The 24,198-nt window shown below is 48.5% G+C and overlaps 1 protein-coding gene and 1 long non-coding RNA gene across 4 annotated transcripts in view; one reads left to right on the forward strand and one right to left on the reverse strand.

Moving 5' to 3' along the window:
• The window catches only part of LOC119622617 (uncharacterized), a 60,995-nt gene that overhangs the window by 31,341 nt on the left and 5,456 nt on the right, over window positions 1-24,198 (forward strand). The gene's annotated exons all lie outside the window — the stretch shown is intronic.
• PDYN (prodynorphin) lies at window positions 960-16,865 on the reverse strand. 3 transcript variants are annotated; one of them, XM_007962382.3, is made up of 4 exons: window positions 15,952-16,865; window positions 14,589-14,648; window positions 5,097-5,241; window positions 960-3,125 (listed from the first exon to the last, which is right to left on the reverse strand). In XM_007962382.3, the coding sequence occupies exons 3-4, from the start codon at window positions 5,223-5,225 to the stop codon at window positions 2,493-2,495; spliced, it is 762 nt and encodes a 253-aa protein (XP_007960573.3). In that variant the 5' UTR covers window positions 5,226-5,241; window positions 14,589-14,648; window positions 15,952-16,865; the 3' UTR covers window positions 960-2,492. The 3 variants fall into 3 exon arrangements, with proteins under 3 accessions (XP_007960573.3, XP_007960570.3, XP_072868129.1); XM_007962379.3 differs by having other exon boundaries at window positions 5,097-5,244; XM_073012028.1 differs by lacking the exon at window positions 15,952-16,865 and having other exon boundaries at window positions 5,097-5,244; window positions 14,589-15,070.

Below are 24,198 nucleotides of genomic sequence, written 5' to 3' on the forward strand. Positions count from 1 at the left end.
CATCCCAACTATTTCCCAACAATTACCATTATTTTAAATGTTATATTTTTGTCTCTGTGTTTGTCTCCCCTACTAGACTGTTAGTTCCATAACAGAAGAGATCTTGTCCATTTCATTTTTATGTACTTCCACCACCTAGCAAAAGGCCTGCCAAACACAGTAGACCTTTAATTAAGAGTTTGTAGAATGAATGAGAGCTTCCTCACTCTGCATTTTCTATGAAGTCACTCAGAAAGCCAATGTCCAAATGGAACCCATGAGGTCTGTAGCCATTAAATCTCACATTCATCCTATTTAAAGACATCTCATTGACAACATTTAATGCAAAATGTCATTTTAGTCAAGGACATTATGCCACCCAAGGGCTAGAGCATCCTCCATCCTTAATTCACTCATCCTTGTCTAGAACATGTGTCTATCTCCTGTCCTGGTCATCCAGCATAGAAAACAGCCCATGGGAATTATGTGGGATGCAGACTCCCTCTGCAGCACCTCTCCCCACTCTCCTCATTGTGGTGCTCAAGGCTCAAGCTTTGTCACCGTCCCTTATGACAATGTAGGAAAGAAAACTCACTTACTGAGCACCTACTGTGTACCAGGATCTTTGCATATATGAGCTCATCTAATCCTCACAGCGACTCTACAAAATTGGCACTATTAGTCTTTATTTTATGGAGGCAGGAACTAAGGCTGAGAGAACCCAAATGGCTTACTCAAGGTCGCACAGATCCAATGTTCCAATTTAAAGCTGTGACACTCCACAGTTTTTGCTCTTTCTGTTATCCCACACTTGGTTTTCCAACCTGGATGTGTGTGTGTGTGTGTGTGTGTGTGTGTGTGTGTGTGTGTGTGTATGTAACTCTTCTTTATTTCCAGCACTCTTTTCTGCAATTTTTTTTCTCTCTGAGGACTGAGGCTCACACACATGTGCACGTGCACGTACACACACACCCACCAAGTCATCAACATCTTTCTTTTATTTATTGTACTGGAGGAGCAGGAAATTACACAGGCCTATTAAAGGCTAAGCAAATTCCAAGTAAATTGCATAAATGGGATTTTTTTAAAGCACACAAAATAACTCTAAAACAATCTATCCATTTCAGAATATCATCAGATACCTGGGGACTGCACATGAAGAGATGTGTTCAGCAGCATCTTATACAAATTATCCAAACTCAAGCCTGTTTCCTCTCCTATCCAGCCCCATCTCCTGGACCCACAAACCAAAAAAGAGTGCCTGGGAATGAGAGAGCAAGAGAGAGACAGACAGAGAGGACTTCGATTGAAATCAAGATCTCGGGAGGTCTCTGTCTATGAATCAGGGTTATTTGAATCAAGGGAACTCATTTGGCCTCAAGCACTTAATCATTTTATTCCTCTTTCTGGTTTTATTTTGAGACATTAAGAGGAAAGAAGCATCATGGGGACTGAAGAGAGCCTTTTTCTCTTTCTAGCTGCTACTTCTGGAGTCCCTTACCCAATGCCCAGTGCATATGTTGGGCCAGATGGCTTGGACTCTTGGCAGCCAATTCAGCTGCTCAAGAACATGGTCGTGCTTAACTTCATCAACTTGACTCTGCTTCAGTTCACCATGGAGTAGAAGCATGATACCGACCAGTTTAATTAGTTTAATGAGGGCTGAGGGAACTGGTCCACATTTTGAGTTTGTTGCACAGAACAAATTGGTTTGCCTTGCTCCCTCCTTGATCATTTAAGCATTCAAGAGGCTGCTCTCAATCATTTCCTAAAGGAGTTTTCACTCGCTTCTGTAAGGAGTACCAACATGACTAGGAGTTCAGGAAGTCAGTTCTTCAAGAGGTGCTTTTCTGAACAATGAAGACTCAGAGTACACTGACTAAACATTAAACCCACTAGAAGACTGGACCCTCTGCTGTAAGGGTTCCTGATCCAATATAAGGCAATGTTTAAGCTTTGTACCTAAAGCATCGTCCCCAAAGTGGGGTGCACAGGAGATCTTTTGAGATTTGGGAATATAATGTCAGGATTTCTGTGTATGATTATTTATCTTATGTTAAAGCTCTACTCTTTGTTTATGATGCGTATACTATCTGCATGAGGGAGCATGCTCATATTTCTTCTGAGAGAGGCATGTGATTGGTTAAGTTTGGAGATCCTAGACCTACAGGTGCAAAGAACAGGTCGCTCTGGTTCCCTGGAATTGAGGAGTCACGTGAACAGGTTGGAAGGACTGAGATCACAAGCTGCTGCTGCTGGTAGTTTTAGAGTTTAGGCATCTGAGCCAAGCATTAAGCCTGTTGTGGGGAAGGGACATCCACCCTTCCCCACCACAGACCCCAGAGAAATCCCGTACTCCCAGGCAGGAGAGAGACAGGCTGGGCTTGGATATTTTGTACACAGTGCTGAGCTGAGCATGGGGAAGGGGCACATACAAGAGGGATGAATGAGTGTACTCCAACCTGAAAAGGTGTCAGGGGATGCTCCTGACTCTACTCCATGATGAGAGGTGCTTATGCATCAAAAAGCTCTCCAGAGTAAGCATTCGGATCTTCCTGAGACCGAGTCACCACCTTGAACTGGCGCCGGAGAAAACCGCCATAGCGCTTCTGGTTGTCCCACTTGAGCTTGGGACGAATGCGCCGCAAGAAGCCCCCATAGCGTTTGTACAGGTCCTCGTGGCCCATGCTATCACCATCCCCCTCCCCAGCCACCTCTGAGCTCCTCTTGGGGTATTTGCGCAAAAAGCCCCCATAGCGTTTGACCTGCTCCTTGGGGTCCTCCTCAGCGAAATCGAGTGTGCCAGTCTCCATGGCGCCATTGTTCAGCTGGGCATCCCTCATCAGCTCAGACTCTGCTCCCTCCCCAAACCCACCAGAGAGACCCCTGAGCTTCTCCTCCAAGGTCTTGCTCAGAGTGTTCTCTGTTGAGATACTTGGGAGAAACTTGCTTTTCTCCAGCTCCTTCAGGAAGGACCCAGAGAGCTTGGCCAGCTCACTGTAGGGCCCTTCCCCAACCGACTTGCTCCCCAAGTCCCCCTTGTCATTGAGCCCAAGGGTGGAGGGGGTGAAAAAAGACAGAAAGCTCTGGCATCTCTCCCATTCATCAGAGGGCAGCAGGGCAGCCTGGCATTGCAGGGAGCAAATCTGTAAAAGACCCAAAAAGATCACAGTGGCAAATGATCAAAACACATGCACTGCTCTGCCCCAGGCTCCCCTGTCCAGTGTCTGACAAAATAAAAATGAGCACCACTGCTAAGCCCTGGGTTACCCATGTTCATACTCCTGGTGGTGCATAAAGGTAGGGGACTTTGTGCCTGTGAGAAAGAGAAGACAGACTTGGAGAAGTGAAATGGCTTTAGACCCAGGACACATGGCTGCGGGTGGCAATTGCCAGAATTGGAAGTAAGATCTTCCTGGAGTGTTCTGCATGCTCACCCTTCCCTTTCCACGTCTGACTCCCAGACAGGAAACCCCGCCTCCATTAAAAATACAGATTCTCTCCCAGGCTTCTGCAGGTGTGAGGCACGCTGCTAACTCTTGGTAGAGTAGGACAGAGAAGTACAGAATGGCAGAGAACACACAAGAAGACACAGGAGGGTTCATCAGGCTTGGGGTGGGGGGCAATGGCATCACGTCATAGGGCCATTGGGAGCATTCAATCATAATGACGATGACAATAGCAAAGAATACTGAAACTTGAACCCAGGCCATCCAGTGCCATGAGTCTTCATGCTTAAACACGGTGCTTTTTGAGATTGGGCATGGCCCATTGTGTGCATCTCTCAGTGACTAGAATTATGTATTAAATAACTTATTTTGCCAGGTGCAGTGGCTCACACCTGTAATCCCAGCACTTTGGGAGACCAAGGCGGGCGGATCACTTGAGACCAGGAGTTTGAAACCAGCCTGGTGGACATGGCAAAACCCCATCTCTACTAAAAATACAAAAATTAGCTGGGTGTGGTGGTGTGCACCTGCAGTCTCAGCTGCTCGGGAGGCTGATGTACAAGAATCACTTGAACCCAGGAGGCGGAGGTTGCAGTGAGCTGTGATAGTGCCACTGCACTCCAGCCTGGGCAACAGAGCAAGACTCTGTCTCAAACAAACCAAAATAAATAACTTCTGGCCAGGTGTGATAGCCCACGCCTGTAATCCCAGCACTTTGGGAGGCCGAGGTGGGCAAATCACTTGAGGTCAAGAGTCTAAGACCAGCCTGGCCAACATGGTGAACCCCTGTCTCTACTAAAAATACAAAAATTAGCCAGGTGTGGTGGTGGGTGCCCATAGTCCCAGTTATTTGGGAGGCTGAGGCAGGAGAATCATTTGAATTCGGGAGGCAGAGGTTTCAGTGAGACGACATCGCACCACTGCACTCAAGTCTGAGCTACTGAGTGAGACCCTGTCTCAGAAAAAGTAAATAAATAAATAACTTCTTTCACTATCTCATGGAATCACCTCCATTTTGCAGATGAAGAAACCTAGGCTTAGAGAGGGGGTTCCAAGGTCATGGAGCTAGAAAGGGGTAGAATCAAAGTCTGTGTTCTGTCCCCATGCCCTTGGTACCTCTATTCCAGCCTTTCTGCTGTCATGGGAGAGACACGTGGGGGAGCTTAACTCAAAGCAAAGCCAACAAGGTGGGGCCAAGAGGTGCTAAGGCCCAGGAGAGAGGTCAAAGCTTTGATTCTGTCAGCCAGATCTTTGCATTTAGGGGTGGTGGAGACAGCTCCTCTCATGGAACTGTCTAGATTTGGAGGTGCTCATCAGTCCGGGAATAAGAAGCCCTAAAAAGTCAATTTAGAGCTGCTGACTGCCAAAGTCAGCACCACCTCAGCAATGACACTCCCTGTTGCCAGGCGTCACTCTCCCTGGACACCTGAGTCTCTTGTCCTGGCCTGAGTGAACCCATGGTGGTGAGGTCTGGAGTGGGGATAGGAGATGGAAAACAGCAGCCCCTGGTGTCCAGGCCATCTACAGGGCAGGACGCCCGCCACCCTGCACAGGTGGGATGGATCTACAGGACAGCACACAGCTGCCAAGGCCTGCAACCTCCCCTTTCTGTGCTCCCTCACCCAGGCCCCAGGACCTGGGCATTAAAGACCCTTGCCTGAAACCTACCAGGGGGTTGATGGGTTTGGGCCCATCCTGGGTCTTTACCGCACACAAGGAGCACCGCGACAGGCAGTCTGCTGTGGCAGAGGGGAACACGAGGAGGCAGGCAGCCAGCACCAGCCCCTGCCAGGTCATCCTGTCTCAGCAATTCCTGCTGGGGAGGAAGAAAGAGAAGATAATGAAATCCGTGATCACCCCTCTGCAGGCTGTGTTCTGAGCCCACAAATTCATCTCTTTAACTCCTGCCCACAGCACTGCAAAGCATTCTGATTCCCATTCTACAGTCAAGAAAACAGGCCTAGGGAGGTAAAGTGGAGGCCCAAAGCCAAGGGTCAAGGAAGGGAATGAGCGCCTACTGTATACCCAGAGCTTTCCTGTACATTCACTTCCAATCTACACAATACTTCTTCAATGTGGGCTGTGTGCCAGTTTCATTCAACAGATGGGGAAGTTGAGGCTCAGAGCAGGGAAGTGGTTGCACACAGCTAGGAAGTGGACAAGCCACGACTTGCTCTGGGTCTTTCAGACTTCAAAACCCACTTTGGCCACCTGCCAAGCCAGAAGATACTTAGTTAAATGCTTTTCTGAGTTCTCCGAGGTCTTTGTCCCTGTGTCCCAGGCTGTCCCACATCAGTCCTTTCGGCTTTGTGTGGGCTCCAGAATTTTTCTCTCCCACTCTGGTACGGTCACTGATCTCAGCCACGGCTCCACCTTCACTCCCTCTCCTTGCTGGCCTCCCCGCCTGCCTCCAGTTCCTTCTTTGATTCTTCCTTCCCATTCTGAAATGCTCTTCCTGGCATTATCAATTCTGTGAACAGACTCATTGGGTGGGGTCAGGCCTGGCCCTTCTGCCTAAATGTCAGGGTACCCTCAGTCCCATTCCTGCAGTCCCACACTTCAGCTCTGGGCTTCAACCACATCAGCTTCTTGCAATCCCCTTAATGAATGCATCAGGCTCTGACCCACCCCCAGGCCTTTGCACATGCTGTTCCCTCTGCCTGGAGAACCCTTCATCTCCTCTTCTGTTACCTGTCATTTAGGTCCTGGATTAGATATTACTTCCTTCAGGCAGCTCTCCCTGATTGCCTAGGCTAGATGAGATGCTCCTCCTTTCTATTCTCCCAGCAGTGTGTCCCTCTTCCATGAAAATAGTCTATGTGAGTCTTCAGGCTTTGGTTCCATGTCTTGTCTTTTTCTCTGAAGTGGTCACTCGGTTCCTCAAATATGCCAAGCTTGCTCCTACCTCAGGGCTTTGCACTTTCTGTTCTTCCGCTGCAGTATTTTGACCTCAGACTTCTGCATCACTAGCTCCTTCTTTGTCATTAAATTAGTTGTCATACTGGCAGAGAGGCATTTACTGATCACTATGTGTCTAATGAGGCTTCTTTGGTCTCTCTCTTACATCACCCTTTGTTTGCATCAGAACACTCCCACCTCATAGTCTCCTACTTCTTTGATGTTTGGTTGTTGTTGGTGGTGTGTACGTTGTGGTTATCACCTCCCCAGTAGACTGTTAGCTCCTTGAGGGCACAGACCCTGTCTTATTCTCTGCTATATACTAGCTCCTAAAACCCTGGTCAGCACATCACAGGTCCTCAATAAATTCCTGGCAGATGAATTAATGCTTCATAAATACTCTGTTAAAAGTTGTCTGTTTTGCTAGGCATGGTGGCTCACACCTATAAACCCAGCACTTTGGGAGGCTGAGGCAGGCAGATCACTTGAGGTCAGGAGTTCCAGACCAGACTGGCCAACATAGTGAAACCCCATCTCCTTTAAAAATACAAAAATTAGCTGGGAAGAGTGACACGCACCTGTAGCCCCATCTACTCAGGAGACTGAGGCAGGAGAATCACTTGAACCCAGGAGGTAGAGGTTGCAGTGAGCAGAGATCGTGCCACTGCACCCCAGACTGGGCAACACAGTGAGACTCCATCTCAAAAAAAAAAAAAAAAAAAGGTTGTCTGTTTCATAGTCAGCCCTTTATAAATCAGATATCAAGACTCAGGGCCTTTATATTTGATTTGAGGGCACAGTACAGTTCTTTCAACTGGAAGTGCCTAGTTCCCCTAAGACACCCACCCCACCCTGGTCAGGGGCTTCACACTTGGCCCAGCATGGTCTTTGTAACCCAACACCAACAATCTACTCTCAGAAATGGCTGTCCTCTTTTCCTCCAACTTCCCCATCCCTGCAAACCACCTTGTTTGCTCAGGTGTTCAGGGTGTTTCAAAGCTTTCACCCCCTGGGCCCCAGAACCCCATGCTGTAGCCAAAGCAGGGTCTCTGTGTTAAAGCATGCAGTAGGCTCTCCCACCAGAGCATGCTTAATAGTGATCCCAGTCGCCATTTCTCAAACCCCTACTGCGCTAAGTTTTTCAATTCATCACCTCATTTATTCCTTCAGGGAAGTGGCCACTTCTGGTCTGGTGAATTGCCCATGTCCTACCTCGATAGTGAGGCTGGGGGGCAAGGCCTGTTCTGTTTGACCCCCTACACTTAATGACTACAATTTCTAAAGCAATTTCAATTCATTAACAGCTGCGCCCTCCATGAGATCCAAGGGACTTTATATACAAAGCCCCCACTTTATAGACAAGAAAACTGGTGCTCAGAGAGGCTTAGTAAATCTCCTGAGGTCACACAGCAATTCAAGGCACAAGCTCAGGTCCATGTGCCTTGCTTGAGGCTGGCAAGGTCTGCTCCCCTGAACCAGGGAGGCTCAGTGGAAAAGTCAGGGAAGCGGACTTGTGTCCATCCTGTGTCTTTCTCTTCCCCTTGAGTTTCTCTCACGCCCTATCAGCTGCAGAGCGGATTACGTTTCCCCACCAGTGAGCCGTACAGAGCAGGCAGCTCATGTTTTCTCTGATATCAACGATGGCAGGCTGGCCTGTTAGAAGATCAGCAGTGAATTAACCTACTGGGGAGGGAGTACCTACCACACCATCTAACTTTCATCCATTAACTTTATATTTATTGATAATTCTGGTTGATCTGATGGTAATTAAGTACTCACGATGTTCTGAGCAATTCTCATGGATTAACTCACACATATTCACAGAAACTCTACAGCATCGGTGCTATTGTCCTGCCCACTTTACAGATGAGGAAACTGAGTTAAGATTCTAGAGCCTGCCAAGATTCTACAGTGAATAAGTGGCAAAGTTGGGATTCGTACCACGCTGTCTGGCTCCAGAGTTACCTTCGTAACCGCTGTATACTGCCCAGGCCCCTTCAGTCCCCTCATCTCCAGCCTCCAGCTTCTCCCTCCAGGGTCCATTTCAAACTCCACCTGGTTCTGGAGTAGCCTCCAATCTTTCCCTCGTAGACACTTTCCACGCAGCAGCTGGAGGACCCTTCTGAAATGCAGATCTGACTGCACCTCTGCCCTGTGTCCTCTGGCTTCCAGAGGAAGGTCGTCCCTGTCACCAGCACCCCCAGGCTCTCCTAATACCGACAGCTGACATTTGCTAGTGCTCCCTGCGTGCCTGCCCGTGTGCTCAGAACTGTGCGTGTCTTATTGGAAGGGGGTCCTTATGACAACTCCATAAGGCTGGGACTCATATTCTCCCCATTCATGGATGAGAAAATGGAGACACAGAAAGATCACATAGTCTGTTCAAGGTATCCCAGCAAGTACACAGCACCCAGACAGACTGGATGTGAGTTCCGCCCATCCTGGGCTTGACCAAACCACCTGCAATTTCAAAACAAATACTCTATGCACCCCGCCCTCCAAGCCTTTGCACACAGGGTTTCCTCTGCCAGGAACCTCTCTGTCACCCCACTCATCCACTCCCATCACGTTTTGACCTGGCTAATTCTTATTCATAATTCAAAACTCAGCCTCAGTTGCCTCTTTCAGGAAGTGTGTCTGGATTAGTTCCCTCCTTTGAGATCCCACAGCCTCCTATGCTGGCTCCATCACAAAACGACCACTTACCTGTCTGAGTCCCTTATGGGCACATGGTGGGGGGAGGGGGTCGCTGAGGTGCGAGTGTGTTGTGCTTGAGGATGACAAAGAGGCCAGGGTGGATGAAGGGACGTAAGGGGAGAGACTGGGGTTGAAAAGCAAAGAGGTGGGCAGAGGACGGATAATGCCAGTTCTCACAGGCCAAGGGAGAGTTTGCATTTGATCTAAATGTAACTGGAAGACTAAGGAAGTTTGAGTGATGGATGAATGAATCAATGAATGAATGAATGGTGTCCCAGTATTTCACATAGGGCTAGAATGAGCAGGAGCTGCACACCAATTCGTTATGAAAATAAACAGGCAATATTTTTAAATTAGGAAATTTTACATTTAAAAAAAAATCTCAATTTTCAATTTGTCTTGAAAAAACAAAAGACCTGGGGACATTGAGCCTGTATTTCAATATGGCAACAGTCACAGAGGAAGAGCCGTGCTGCCCATCACCACCCGCAGAACCAGCCGGGGCTTCCCTCACTGCCAAGTACCTGACAGACATGTGAGTCTGCAGCCCCTGAATTACCCTTTCTAACTTGGAGAAGCAGCATGGGGTGGCGAGGACACAGCTGGTGAGAAAGGAGAGGTGGGACTGCAAATGCTTTCCTGACCCTGAAGCAGGATCAGCAAATGGTCAGTAACGTGGGCTCAGGTCTCAGCCCACCACTTACTACCACTTTAGGAAAATGACTTAGCTTTACTGTGCCTCAGTTTTCTCAGCTACAAAATGGGGCTAATAATAATGCTTCAGAGCATGGGCATAGGAATTAAATAAATGATCACATGTGAAGCACCTGGCATGTGCTTGAAGTACCTGGCACATAGTAGGTGCTTTGGAGAGTGGAGTACGAAGGCTCCAGTCTAGTCTTACTGGAGCTGTAGGAGATAGGAAAAGAAGAGGGCAAAAAAGAGAGATCATAAAGAGCTTGGCACACTGCAGAAATGAAAAATGCTGCTGCATGACTCACTGCTGTGGACGGAGGGCCTGCTGGGTGTTGGTCTGGGCTGAGTGCCCTTCATCCATGATCCTGTCAACCCAGCAACAGTCACCAATTCTCAGGAGCCTACTGGGAGCCAGGGTGTGCATTACTGCTTTGCACATATTAGCTCCAATCCTCACAGCAACCCCAGAGGTGCAAGTTTTTTTAATACCCATTTTACAGAGGGGCAGACTGAGGCCGAGAAAAGGGAACTTGCTCGTCCAAGTTCACCTGGACTCATGAATGGGGGAGTTGGGCTCCTGTCCAGATCCCTCTGGGTTAAAAGGCGACCCTAGTAGAGACACATTCGCCCTCACAATTTAATAGGTGATCCTATTTCCTTCCTTTTATAGGATAAATACTTTACTGAACAATGTCAGATGGGCCCCGGGGGAAGCATTGCAACCTTTCTGACGGGGATTTGCCAAGGAATGGAGCTGGGAAGTCATACATGAGAGAGAGCCCTGCCTGCCTATCATGTCTGCTTAGGGATGGGCCAAGGAGGAAAGGAACTTGGTCGATCACCAGGATGAGAAGTGGGAAGCAGGCCCCCTCGGTAAGCGGGAGGCGTGATGTCAGCGTCTCATCCTGATGGAGGGCCTGCATGGTGTTCTTTCACAGACTTGGCCGAGGACCCGGAGGCCACACAAAGCAAAGTCCTTTGCACTTGGCAGTTTGTGAAGCTTTATCTCAGCCGCTACCTTGGGTGCTTTGTAACAGCCCAGTAGGGGAAAGAGGGGCTGTTGGGGCAGTGGGGTGATTCTCCCCTAACAGGACGGGTTGTTTCAGACTCACCAGCCTCCCTAATCGCATCAGCCAATTCCTTCCGTAAATCTCTTTCTGTGGATGGGCACACCTTGTTGGTTCTGCCTCCCTGGAGAACCTTGGCTAATGCAACACCCATGCCCCTTTGTTTGCATCTATGTCTGTGGTTGTTTTCATGCTGCAAAAGTCATGTTAATTGTTGAAACAGGGACTGTGGGGCCCAGAAAGCCCAGAATATTTACTCTCTGGTCCTTTACAGACAAGGTTTGCTGACCATACTTTCACTGGTTTTATAAACATTTTACGATTCTAATAGTTTTAAGCTAACTTTCTTGAGTCCTCAGGCATGTGAACATATTCTCAAATAATGAAACATTTTTTATGTCTTGCTAGTGGATGGATCTCTCACAGGAGGTCAGGTGGGTTTCCCGATGGAAAAGGCAGGAAGCGACTGGCCCCGTTCTTCAGCCCTGAGCCCTTTCTAGTTGCCTGGGCTGCTCTCCCCGCAAATAGTGAGAGGACCTGGGGAGGCTTGCCTTGGGATTTTCCTTTCCCTTGAGAGGGAAAGGCATGGGCTCTGTGGTCATTTGGTGCCACCTCCCCCACAAGCCTCACAAGCCTCAGTCTTCTCATCTGTGAAAGGGGTGTATCATCTTCCTGCACTGAGACAGCACCGCTTAAAGGGCCAGCACAAAGTAGACCCTTTCTTCACCCAGGGCCCAGAGTTCCTTGAAAGGGAACAATCTTTTTGACCTCTCGGCTCCTCGATGATACTTCTATATTGTAGTCAACTGAGGGCTCAGAGGAGCCGCAAGCATTTTTATTTAAAAAGCCAGCACGGAATAATAATGGCTTGATTTAACATCGCAATTATCTCTGTGAGCACTTTAGCGCATATGATTATCCCTATTTGATGAAAGAGGAAATGGGAAAAGGTAGAAATGAAGTCACTTGTTTAAGGTCACATCATGAGTCAGGAGGGAAATGGAAACAGAACTCCAGCCTCCCACACCCGAACCATGACTCCCACTAAAGAGATGGCATTGTTTCAATGACCCTGCAATGACAACCATCCTAACAGCCAGCAAGGACTGAGACGCTGCTCTGCACCAAGCACCGCGCACTCCAGCTGCCTCCTGTGGACGCTACGGGGCAGGGGCTCATATTACAGGCTTGGGATCCAGATGGGAAGGTGAGGACCAAGTGATAAAGTACCTTTCTGTGGCCACAGAGCATGACAGAGCTGGGACTCTGAGTCCGTCGCATTCCCCATTTAGGGTGTAACTCTGAGAAGAGACAAGCTCTTCGCTATCCACTTTATCTCAATTATTTCTCTCTTCTCTTGAAGAGAATCCAGTGGGTTGGGAACTACGAGTTCCATTTCCAGATGGGGAAAACAGAGGCTCAGAGAATCTGAAAGACTGGGCCAAGACCAAGAAGCAAGGAAACAGCAGAATAAGATTTCAAAGTCAGTCTGCTGACTCCATGCCACAAACCATCCTGAGGCCTAAATATGTCTCAACTGTCTTTCAGATAACCTCCCAAACTCTCACACTCCTGATGTTGAAACCATTTCAGGAACTTTTACCCCACACTCAAAAGTATAAAGTTCACCCTTGTGGGTCTCCAGGAGGTTGGCAAAGGGAGCCCCTGAACTTGAAACAGTGGTGCCCCTTGTTAGGTGTTAGCGTCATAACAAAAGACGAATGATCAATGAGAAGGAGGCTTGGGTTCTGAACAGAAAGTAAACCCACCCTTTAGCCTGGCAAAGATCAAAGCACAGAATTGGACGAGGGTCCCATTTGGTGGTCAGCTGCATTTGCTGTGCAGAGACCAGAGGGAAAGACGGCCTTGCAGGCGATGGTCCTGGTGGGATCACTCACTGCATATTTAAAAGAATGTTTTTCAAGAGCAAGGCCTGCATGGAACCGCCACCCTTTTTGTTTTCTGGTGCAATTAAGGGATGGGGAGAAAGGCAAAAAGAGGATGAGCTAGAGAGATATGGAGATGAAGAGACACAGAGAGAGAGAGACATAAAAAGAGTTAGAGACAGAGACACAGAGAAAAAGACATGGGCCCAAAAGAATGGCAGAGGTGAGACCTGCACACACAGAAAAAGAGACCAAGACACCAGGAAAAAGCAGAGAGAGGTGGAGGACCATGTGGGAAAAAAACACAAGATGAGACATACAGATGGGGAGAGGACAAATAGGAATAGAAGGGGAGGGGATGAGGAGGAGGGAAAGAAGAGGGAAAAGAGAGAAGGGAAGTGAACAAAATCAGAGGGAGAAGTGGGGAGGGAAAGAAGATTTTGATTCAGGATGCTGACCTATTGTGTGAATCACAAACACCAATTCTCTCCCTCCTGCTGCTCTCTGAGTCTGCCCTTTGTTCCTAGGGACCAGTGGGCAAGAGACCCTGCCACATAATAACTGCTCAGTAAACCGTTGTCAAGTTAAATCAAATTGTCCAGGAATAGGACAGGGACCAAATGGCAGTTCAAGCCAATGCATCAACAGATTGCCTCGGTGCATATGTCTGCAGCTTGTGGCCAACCGCTCTGGCCAGTGGGATGACCTGGATGGACTCCGGGAGGAGCCCCCTGAGCCAAGCCATGTGCCTCATGGACCCGGGCCATTGTCCTTCTGCCAGAAGCATCAGTTTGGATCCAGCCTGGGAGGGACTGATGAGGCTGCGCTTCAAAGCACTAACAGACCTCAATCCATATCGAGCGTCTGATCCTGGGCTTACCTGGGTGTCTCCAGCCGATGTTTACTGCCTACCACAGTGGCTAGCTCTGTCTCAGGGTAACAGGTTTATCACTTTGTCAGACCCAGCAAGATTAGCCAACAATCACGGGCTGAGATGAGTGAATACGGTGAGAGAAATCAGCTGTGTAACCACACTTTCTCAGGCATGCATTGAAATCGAACCAGTAACTACTGATCTCTCTTACCATGATGGAAGAGACCTAATAAATACAACAATTGTGCAGGAATGACCCAAGGAGGTGGGTAGTGGGAGGGGGAGTTAGGGAGTATCGATCAAAAAGAGACTTCATGATCCTGATGCAGCAGATGACATAAAAAATCTTCTGTTGGGATGGGGAGGGGAAAGGAGCACCAGCCCCACAGATGAAAATTCTAGATGTTAGATCATATTTCCTGGACGTAGCACACAGCATGATGGAGTGGGATGATCAGCGATATGATAATCGATAGAGAGAAAAGTCCAACCTCACCACTTTGCAACAGTGAAAATCTGAGCAGTCATACCAGTATTTATTGAGCACCTACTGAATGCCAGGCATATTGCTGTATCCCGTGGAGGCTTGCAATAACCTTAGGAGGTGAATATTATTATTGTTCTCATCATACAGGTAAGGAAAGTGAGACTCAGGGAGGGACTGCTACTGTTCCAAAGTCACACAGTAAGTGTGTGGTAGGATCTGGGATTTCAGCCCAGCACTGTTTCAGGTGTTGTGAGACACACGTGTAGATGACAGATGGAAAATTCCTGGCTCCCAGGAGTTACTTCAAGAAACCTTAACTCCTTCCACGTGTTTTAAGATCACTAATTTCTCAAATAGCCCCAGAGCCGATCCCTTTGCCTGCTCCCTTAAAATGTGCTGCTTTCTGCCACAGAGCCTCGGGAACCAGTGTGACATCCCCCTCCCAGCTGCCAACAGAGACATAGGATTTGCCTGCCACCTATCACAGTTGGGGCAAAGCAGTGGGCTTGAGATCCCGTCAGTGAACGCAAACCACCCCCAGGCAGCATAACTCACCGGCTTGGGCTGCTGCAACAGCTCCCCCCACGCAGATCTCAAAGCCTGGAGATAAATGACCTGCAAAAATAGAACAAAGGCAAGGTGTGGTGGGACTGGGGGGAGGAGAGGAAGGGAAAAGAGAAGGAAGGTGCCACAGCAGGGTGGGAGTGAGGCCTGGGGTGAGAAAGAACAGAAAAGGATGGACACTCTGCAGTGCTTTGCAATGGATCTCAACTGGGATGCCTGTCAAATTAGAAAGGCAAGCCTTGTGTATTTCAGCAACCCTTGGAAGAAAGATGATAATGAAGACTTTCAGTCTGTGGGAGGGGAACTGAAATCAGATCCAATAATCGAAAGAGCTTGTTTCCCCTGGGAAGCCTGGAGACTTAATTAAGTAATGTTTGTAGAGCTTGGAGGGATTCTTGGATCCCCAGAAAAAAGTAAGCAGTTGCAGAATTTACTCTTCAACCTTGGAGTAGTCAGCAGGCTTTTCTTTCTTTCTTTCTTTCTTTTTTTTTTTTTTTTCTTTTTTTCCCAAAGCTCATCAGCTTTTTGCTAGAATCAAACTTTGAGACTCGGTACTTTTCTGAATATGGATCTCTGGACCAGTGAGCAAATGGCTTTCCCTTTGAGCTTCCTCCTGGCCTTGGACTCCTCTGGCTGTAATTAACAGGGGAGCAACAAGTCCTTTCCAAGTAAAATTGACAAGCAAACGCCTGCTAAGCCTGGGCCTCCTGGCTTGTTGTCACTCCCTTTTCCCATTCCCTTCCAACGAAACACCCCCAAACTTCATCCTGTATCAAATTCCATCGAAAGAAGCCACTCAAACCAGCACGCTGTCAGCAATTAAACACAATCCGAAAAGAATGAAAAGGCCGAAACTGGCTGTACATTGATGTACATGTTATGTGATAAATGCCAGAGCCTTAGATCTCATTAATGTCCCCAAGCCCTTGTTCTCTAAGTCCAGTGAGACTCATTGACCTTTAAAATCACCCTGATTAGTGAAACCTCTCACTTCTCCCACCCAGGGTGTCCCATTCCCCCCCGATCCTGGGAATGGTATGGGAACTGCTGTGTGGGAGACTGCAAGGGAATGGAGACCCTGGAGCTAAAGCCATAGTGTGGTCCTCTTGGGAGACAGCTTACCACCTGTTTAAGCTAGGACTGTGCAGAAAGGGAGATTCCAAAGAGCAGTCTCTCACTGGTCTGGCTTTTGTGAACTAGCCTCCTAACTGTAACTACCTTTGCCCCTTTGCTAGATAATCAGACCCAAACCTAAAATCCCCAGCCCGAGCTCCCACCATCTCTAGGTCCAGAGGACCAGGAATAAGCAAATAAAACCAAGAGATAGAATTCCAGTGTCCCCTCTGGATATTACCTGTGCTCTGCTTCGTCCCTGGGCAGCTTCTGACTGAGCAGGTCGGAGGTGGCAGGTGGCCGGTCCAAGGCTCAGGGGCCTCCCTGACTCCGGCTTGGGAGGAGGCGCTAAATAGGCAGCTGTGAACACCACCAAAGCCCCTTCGAATGGCAGTTCTGGTGCCTCTTCCCCTCTTTTATGGACGAGAGCCTCCCCTGTCGCTCAGCCCTTGCTGAGCACAGGCTGCTGGGAGCCAATGGGGAAGTGGCTGAGAGCAGTCAGAGCGCAGACCCCCAGGCCCTTCAACTCGAACTCCCTGGGCCCGACACAATAGGCTTCTCTTCGTGACAGGGATGTGGAGGAGGAAGGCAGCCGTGTTGGGGAGGGGGGCGGATTCTGGGTGTAGTGCTGTTTGTCACTTGAAATCCGGCCACTTCAGTATTTGATGCGTTTCTAGGAGAGTGTCATAGGAAAAAGGAGACAGGGAAGGACAGAGACAAAAGAGTTAGAGAACGAAAGAGAGAGAGAGTCAGAAAAACAGAATCAGAAATGGAGAAAGAGGCAATGTCAGACCTAGGGAGTGTTACAAAGGAGGGGAGAAAGAGAAAGAAAAACAGAGACAGAGAGTGGCAGAGATAGGGAGATGGGTAGAAACACAAGGAGAGAGGGACAGAGCAAGAGAAAAGGAAACCAACCGGGAAGACAGTCAGACTCAAAACACACTGATCCACAGACAGACAGACACGGAGATAGACAGAGGCTGAGAGAGTCTTCTGATCATGGAAGACAGTGGGGAGATGACAGCCGAGTCAGCAGGCACGTGCGTGGCCCGGTGTTGTGTGCCGTGGCAACTCTGTGTTGGCTGGTGCACGCGTGTGCTGGAATCTTTTTGTGTGTACATTTGCCTGCAAACAGTATTCAGCTCTGGTACATGCCTGAGCTGGTGCCAGGCACACTAGCCCTGGCAGACGCACAGCTCTTCCCCGACAGCCAGGAGCTGTAGTTTAGTTTTCTTTGGCGGCAACACAAAATGAATAGCAGGAAAAACCCCTCAAAATATGGGCTGCAATGTGCCTCAGCACACACTCTGGGTGAGAGACGGACCCACCTAGATATACCCTTGGCCTGGACCAGTAGCAGCTTGAAGTTAGCACTCCTCACTGCTACAAAGATCTTCCAGAACATAGGGGTCTCTGAGTTTGGAAGAGAACATGCTTCTCTTCTCAGTCAATAGCAGACAGTTTGTGGTGGGAGGCACAACTATTTCAGAAGTCTGGCAGGGCCGCCCATCTTGTGGGCACCTGGCTGTACCAGGCAGTTAGCTAGAGTCGTCAGATTTAATCCTCATGACCTAGTCAGTTGGTTAATATTATCCCCATCTTGCAGATGAGAAAACAGAGGTTTGAGAGCTGAGAAACTTGCCTAAAGACACACAGCAAGTCATCTAGCTAGAATCCAGTCAGGTTGACATGTCCTCCAAGTTTCTGCCCCATCCCTTGCCTCTCCCCAGGTTTGAATCTGCCCACACTGAGGGCTGGGGCCAGTTTCCTTCTCTGGGACTCAGCCTCTCCATATACAGGCTGTGCTTAATGACATTTAAGATGTGAATTTGACTCAGGTCTGCCACTCACCATCAGGGAGACCTTAAACAAGCTGACAACTTCAACCTCTAATTGCTCATCTGTACAATGGGGACAACAGTATCATGGGGCTCTTGGGCTCTTGAGCTCTTGTGAGGGTGAAAGGAGGATGTGTCAATAGCACTTAAAGCAGCCGGTATGGAGCGAGTGTTCTGCTCCCATCACTCCTGATAAACCACATCACTCCAGCTCTGATGCAGCAGGTTCTCCAGGGCATCCTCCTCTCCCTGCACCTGGCTCATTAAACTCTCACATAAGGGGGAAGGTAGAAGGGGCTGTTTGCTGAGCACTTACTATGCCTCAGACATTTCCACGTTCCATCACATCCTCACAACAAGAAAACCTGTGGTGTAAATCTCACAAATGCGTCCTCAGATGGAGAAGGCAGCAGAAGTTCAGAGAGCCCCAGCCACCCAGGGAGGGAGGAGGAACAGAGACCCATCCCTCAGGTCACAAAGCTGCAGCCCTGCCACACTCCCCTCTGGACCCACAGCCTCACTTTCCTTCTCCTCCCTGTCTCCTCTTCCCAAGGCAGCACAAGGTGTCTGACTGGCAGGTGCAAGCGACTCCTGGTGCCCTAAGGGCAAGCCCCTGTGCAGTGTGTGATAGCCAGTGCACAGGGTCCACAAGCACTTGACCACATCTCAGGCTGGCTTCTTGCATGGTGCCAGAGGACATGGGTGGAGTCTATTTGTTGCCACCCCGGGAATCTGGGAGCCCAAGAGTGAACGTCTTCTTCATCCCCAAGGCCAAAGCCTCACTCCAGCTGCTCTCTGTCTTCATTTTTCATTTCCTCCTTCTCCTAATCTCTGTCTCTATAAACTCTTGGCAATAACCTTCGAATACACGGAGACTCTTAGAGAGGGAGTACAATGGCTCCCATGGCTGGCAGTCAGCAGGCACTGGAAGAGCAGAGGAGCAGGGGCCTCTCCTGACTGTTATTCACCAGAGGGAAGTCGGGGCGGTGAGAGTAGAGACACTCGTGGATAATCCTCATTAAGCCATTGATGTTTAATATCCTTCACCCCTTGAGTCTACTGTCGCCTCAAGAGCAAATAGTTCCTGCATTTGCTTTTCCTTTCCTTCCGCAACCTCCTTTACACACACACACGTAGGAGGAGGCCAGGAGCAGCCTTCCTCCTCAGTCTTGGAGAACCTTGCCATAAAGCTCACCCTCTCCTGGGCTCAGTGATGCACCAGTCATGGTGCCGGCCCTGTGGCCAGCAGCCTGGGGGGTGGGTACCATGGCTCAGCCAGACTCACTTGGGCTTAGATCCCGACGCCACTGCTTCCTCACTGTGTGACAACTGATGGATACTTCACCTCTCTGAGTGCCTGAGTCATCTTCTGAAGACAGAAGGATGCTGCTACCTTTTATACAGACGTCAGGGCTCATTCCAAAACTCTAGCATGCTCCCTTCCCTGCACATCCTCCGTGCACAACCAGTCTCTACTGCAGATCTCGAGGTGGGCAAAAGGCAAAGAATAAAGAAAAGGAAATATTTAAAACAACCAGTCCTCAAATCATTCCATTAGGTAGGATTCAGGAAGCACAGGGTGGAAGATGGAAAAGTTACGAAACAAAGCCAGCATTTCTGAAGGGCTGTCTGCTACCAGGCCCCATTGTAAACACTTGACATGGATCAACACCTGATTCTCCCCACCATTCTGCCATTAGATGCAATTCCTGCCCCCACCTTACAGAGAAGGAAACAGAGGCTGGGAGAAGTTAAGTCACTTGCACAAAGCCATGTAGCTAGAAAGTGGCAGAGCACAGCCTGATCCCAGGCAATCCAACTCCAGGCTTGTACCCCAGCCATGAGCTGCACTGCGTCTGGGCTTCTGCTCCCTGCTCTGCTTCATGCACGGAGCTCTGTGTGCGTTCTCTATTCCCCTGTCGGCCTGGAAAAGTGGCGGCAGGCAACATGGATCACTCAGGAGGACTTCACTGGAATTAAGTTCCGGTCCTCTGGTCAGCATCAAGTCTCCCAAATCACTTTTCATGCTACAATGTGTCCAGCGTGAATGTCCACACCGGGGCTGGGTGGGCGAGTGCGTGAGAGACTCCCACTGCCCAAGCCATCTTGTTTGTGCCTCGCTGCTGCAAGAGGGAGTCAGGAGCTGTGCTCATTCTCTCTCTCTCTCTCTCTCTCTCTCTCTCTCTCTTATTCTTTTATATTGAAACATCCCAATGTACCATTCTCTGTGCTGAGTCCTTAGGGCTTAACACAACTTTGCCCTCTTTGTCCTCACCATCCAGGTTGAGGAGCAGATATAGGAACAGTCACTCACAGCAGTATGGCAAGTAGCGGCTAGGAGGCCTGGAAAACTGTGGGAACAGAAGAGGGGCTCCCAAGCCAGTCTGCTGAGGAGTTGGGAGAAGGCTTCCTGGAGAAAGTGAGCATGAAACTGAGGACTGAGGCACAGGTGGGAGTTTTCCAGGCAGAGGGCAGGAAAGGGCATCTTGGGCAGGGGGAACAGCTCAGGCAAAGGCCTAGAAGCAAGAAGAGTTGAGTGGGATGGTGGGGGAGTCACTCTTGACTCCCCTCTTTCTCTTGCCCTGACACCTCCTCAGCACATCTTCACTGCCTCTGGCTCTATTGCCTGGGCCCCCAGTCGCTGTCACTTCTCTCCTAGATGGCTGGCTCCTGCCTCTGCCCTTACCCATCCTAGTATTCGCTCCTCAGCAGCCAGAGAGATTCTTTTAAATGCAACTCAGGCCAGGTGATGTGGCTTATACCTGTAATCCCAGCACTTTGGGAGGCCGAGCAGGTGGATCACCTGAGGTTGGGAGTTCAAGACCAGCTTGGCCAACATGGTGAAATCCTGTCTCTACTAAAAATACAAAAATTAGCCAGGGATAGTGGTAGGTGCCTGTGATCCCAGCTACTTGGGAGGCTGAGGCAGGAGAATCGCTTGCACCTGGGAGGCAGAGGTTGCAGTTGAGCGGAGATCATGCCATTGCACTTCAGCCTGAGTGAAAGGAGTGAAACCTTGTCTCAAAAAAAAAAAAAAAAGCAACTCAGATTGTACTTCACCCTGCTTAAAACAATCCAGTGGTTTTCATCTGACTTGGAAGAAGGTCCACATGCCTCACTTGGAGGGTCTGCTCTCTGCTGACCTCCTGTCCTCCCCACTTCCTGTAGCTGCCCTGGCCTCGCTGCTGCTCCTCAAACCAAGCACGTTCCTGCTTCGGGGACTTTGCGCTTGCTGTGTCTTCTCTGAGGAACACACTATTCCCCATATTCCTTCCATCACTGCATCTGGTTTTGGGCTTAAACGTCACTTCCCGAAACAGGTCTCTTCTGCAAAATGTATGTTCTGTCCCTCTCCATCCCTCACCCACCTCTGTCAGTCTCCACAGCAATTATCCCTCCCTGATGCAATATATGTATTGGTTTATCTGATTATTGCCTGTTTCCACTGGTGGAGGGTAAACTCTAGGGAGGTAGGCCTTTTGTCTTGCCTGGCACATTGTGGGTGCTCAGTACACATTCGTTGAGTTAGTGACTAAGAGAACAACAAGTGGTTCAGTGTGGCTGGAGCATAGAGTGAAAGATGGGAAATGGAGAAGTCACACAGGACCCAAGGGCCAGGTCAACATAGCACTTTATCTGAAGCATGTTTGGAGCCTGGAAAAGGTTGGCAATGGCTCTCCATGTGGACAGAGAACTCAGAGATCTGGAGGGAAGTTACTCAATCATTTAATCTGGCTCATGAGCATTTCTTGTTGCTCTGGTGCTGGTGATTCAGATTCAAATCCAACATGATTCCTACGCTCAACAAGCTCACAGTCCAGTAAGGGATATCTGTTGTCATAAAATGCCATGGAGTGGGTGCAAAAGCAAAGCAATGCAAGATACAGAGGCAGCAGTGATGTACTCTGCCTGGGAACCCCTGAGTAGGTAAACTCTGAGGTGGGTTTTGAAGGATTAATAGGAGTTTGCCAAACAAAGATGGGTCTCCTAATGCACCTCAAAGAGCCAGTGTCAAGGAAATGGAGACATTGAAAACTTCATGTGTTATGACTGGAATGTAAAATGGTACAGTGCTATGGGAAAAAAAATTTTGATGGTTCCTCAAAATGTTAACCATAGAATTACCATATGACCCAGCAGTTTTATTCCTACATATATACCCAAAATAATTGAAAATAAGGACTCAAACAGATACCTGTACACCAACGTTTATAGCATCATTATCACTATCATCATCGCCATTAATTTAGAGACAGTGTTTCACTCTATCACCCAGGTTGGAGTATAGTAATGTGATCACAGTTCCCTGTAAGCCAGCTTATTTATTTATTTATTTATTTATTTATTTATTTTAGGGACAGGATCTCATTATGTTGCCCAGGCTGGTCTCAAACTCCTGGCCTCAAGTGATCCTCCCACTTCAGTCTCCCAAAGTGCTAGGATTGCAAGTGTGATCACCATGCCCCACCTATACCAGCATTATTCACAATCAGCAAAAGTTAAAAACAATCTGAGTGTTCATCAACAGAAGAATGGATAAACGACATGTGGCAGATGCACATACAACAAATAATTATTTAGTTATGAAAAGGAATAAAGTTCGGATCATGCTACAGCTTGGGCAAACCTTGAAAACATTATGCTAAGCGAAATAAACCAGACGCAAAAGGACAAATACTGTACGATTCCACCTCTATGAGGTACCTAGAACAGGAAAATTCAGAAAGACAGAGTAACGTTTATCAAGAGCTAGGCGGAGGGGAAGGGGGGAGTTACTGCTTAAATGGCCCGGAGTTTCTGCTTGGGGTGATGAAAACGTTCTGGTAGTAGATAGTGGTAATGGTTGCAACAGCATTATAAATCCACCTACCCAGTGGGCAAAATTTCACCTTCTCTCCTATTTTGCCTCAGCTGGCAGCACAACTTCCACACTCTAAGCTAATAGACATTGTCGTCTACTTGGTTCCCATCGCTCTGCTAGTTTGTCTCTATGTATTATTATCTCATTTAATCCTCATAGCAAATCAACAAGGTAGGTGCTATTTTTGCCTTCATCTGCCAGAGGAAGAAACTGAACTTAGAGAGGTGGCCAGTTGCCTGAGGTCATACAGCTCATAAATGGAATAGACCCCAAGTTCCTCTGACTGCAAAGACCATGCTTTGCACTACTACCTCACAGAGGCAAGCTGAAACCCAAAAGCAGCAAATGCATACATGCTATTATCCACCGAGAGTCACCCTGTGCCAGGCAGAACACTAAGAACAGGGATACATAATCTTTAGTAACCTCTCAGTAGCCCAGTTAGGCAGGCACTGTAAGTTCTACTTTGCAGATGAAGAAACTGAGACACTGAGAGTTGAAATGACTTCTCAAGTAGCACAGCAGGACAGGGACAGAGTCAGGACTCACATCAAGGTCTGTATAGCTCCAAAGTCTGTGCCCCTTTCTGCTTTGTCACATCCACCCATGATGCTCCTCTGTCCTTCCTAGCCTTCTGGGACCAAGACTTGAACAAGAATTTGACCAGCACATGGTAAGGAGGGACACCTGTTTACTGAGCACCTACTATGTTCTAGGTCCGGGCTGCAGGCTTAACATTTATGATCATGTGTCTGGAACATGCACCTGACCTCTGCTGCCAGTCAAACAAGAGGTCAGTGGCAGGACTGGATGCCTGGTCTAGACTTCACTGGGTAATACTGTGAAATGCTTTTAGCCCCCTGCAAAAATTAAAAAAAAAGAGAAAAACTTTACATCTAAAATCTAAAAATCTAAAAATCACTAAAATCTAATCACAGCCTCCACACATCAAGTCTCTGCTGGTGCCAGACACATCTCCTAAACTATCTCACTTAACTCTCACAACAACTCTAGGAGGTAAATATCGTTAGCTCCACTTTGTAGATGAGGAAACCGAGCTGAGGGCTCAGTCACTTGTCTGAGATTACACAGAATGTGTTATAGCTGGGATATAAACCCCAGTCTGTCTGCCTCAAAAGCCAGGGCTCTTTTCACTCATCAAGCTACCTCTCAAACACTACCAGCTCCTAATTCCTCAGCAGCAGCCTGGGCATCAGCAAGAGGATAGACCTGCCCAGAGATCCTGGGTATTTGATCTGAAATAAGACCCCTCATCTAAGACCTGCTCCTCATCATCCCATGAGCCCCATAATGTACCTCACTCCGAATAATAGCTCTGTATGCCAGGTAAGTTTCTTTTTGCCAAAGGGGGAGTTAAATTGCTTTTTTCTCAGTCATAAATCTTACAGTTTCTCCTAAATCCTATTGAGCGGACAAATTGTGTGGCCTTTTCTTTTTTTTTTTTTTTTTTTTTTTTGGCATAATCTCAGCTCACTGCAAGCTCCGCCTCCTGGGTTCACGCCATTCTCCTGCCTCAGCCTCCCTAGTAGCTGGGACTATGGGTGCCCGCCACCATGCCTGGCTAATTTTTTTTTTTTTTTTTTTTTTTTTTTAGTAGAGACGGGGCTTCACCGCGCTAGCCAGGATGGTCTCGATCTCCTGACCTCGTGATCCGCCCGCCTTGGCCTCCCAAAGTGCTGGGATTACAGGCATGAGCCACCGTGCCCGGCCAAATTGTGGCCTTTTCTGTATTAATTCCACAAAACACCTGGAGTATGTATTATAAGCC

The sequence above is a fragment of the Chlorocebus sabaeus genome, chromosome 2 (assembly GCF_047675955.1).
Source record: "Chlorocebus sabaeus isolate Y175 chromosome 2, mChlSab1.0.hap1, whole genome shotgun sequence".
Lineage (NCBI taxonomy): Eukaryota > Metazoa > Chordata > Mammalia > Primates > Cercopithecidae > Chlorocebus > Chlorocebus sabaeus.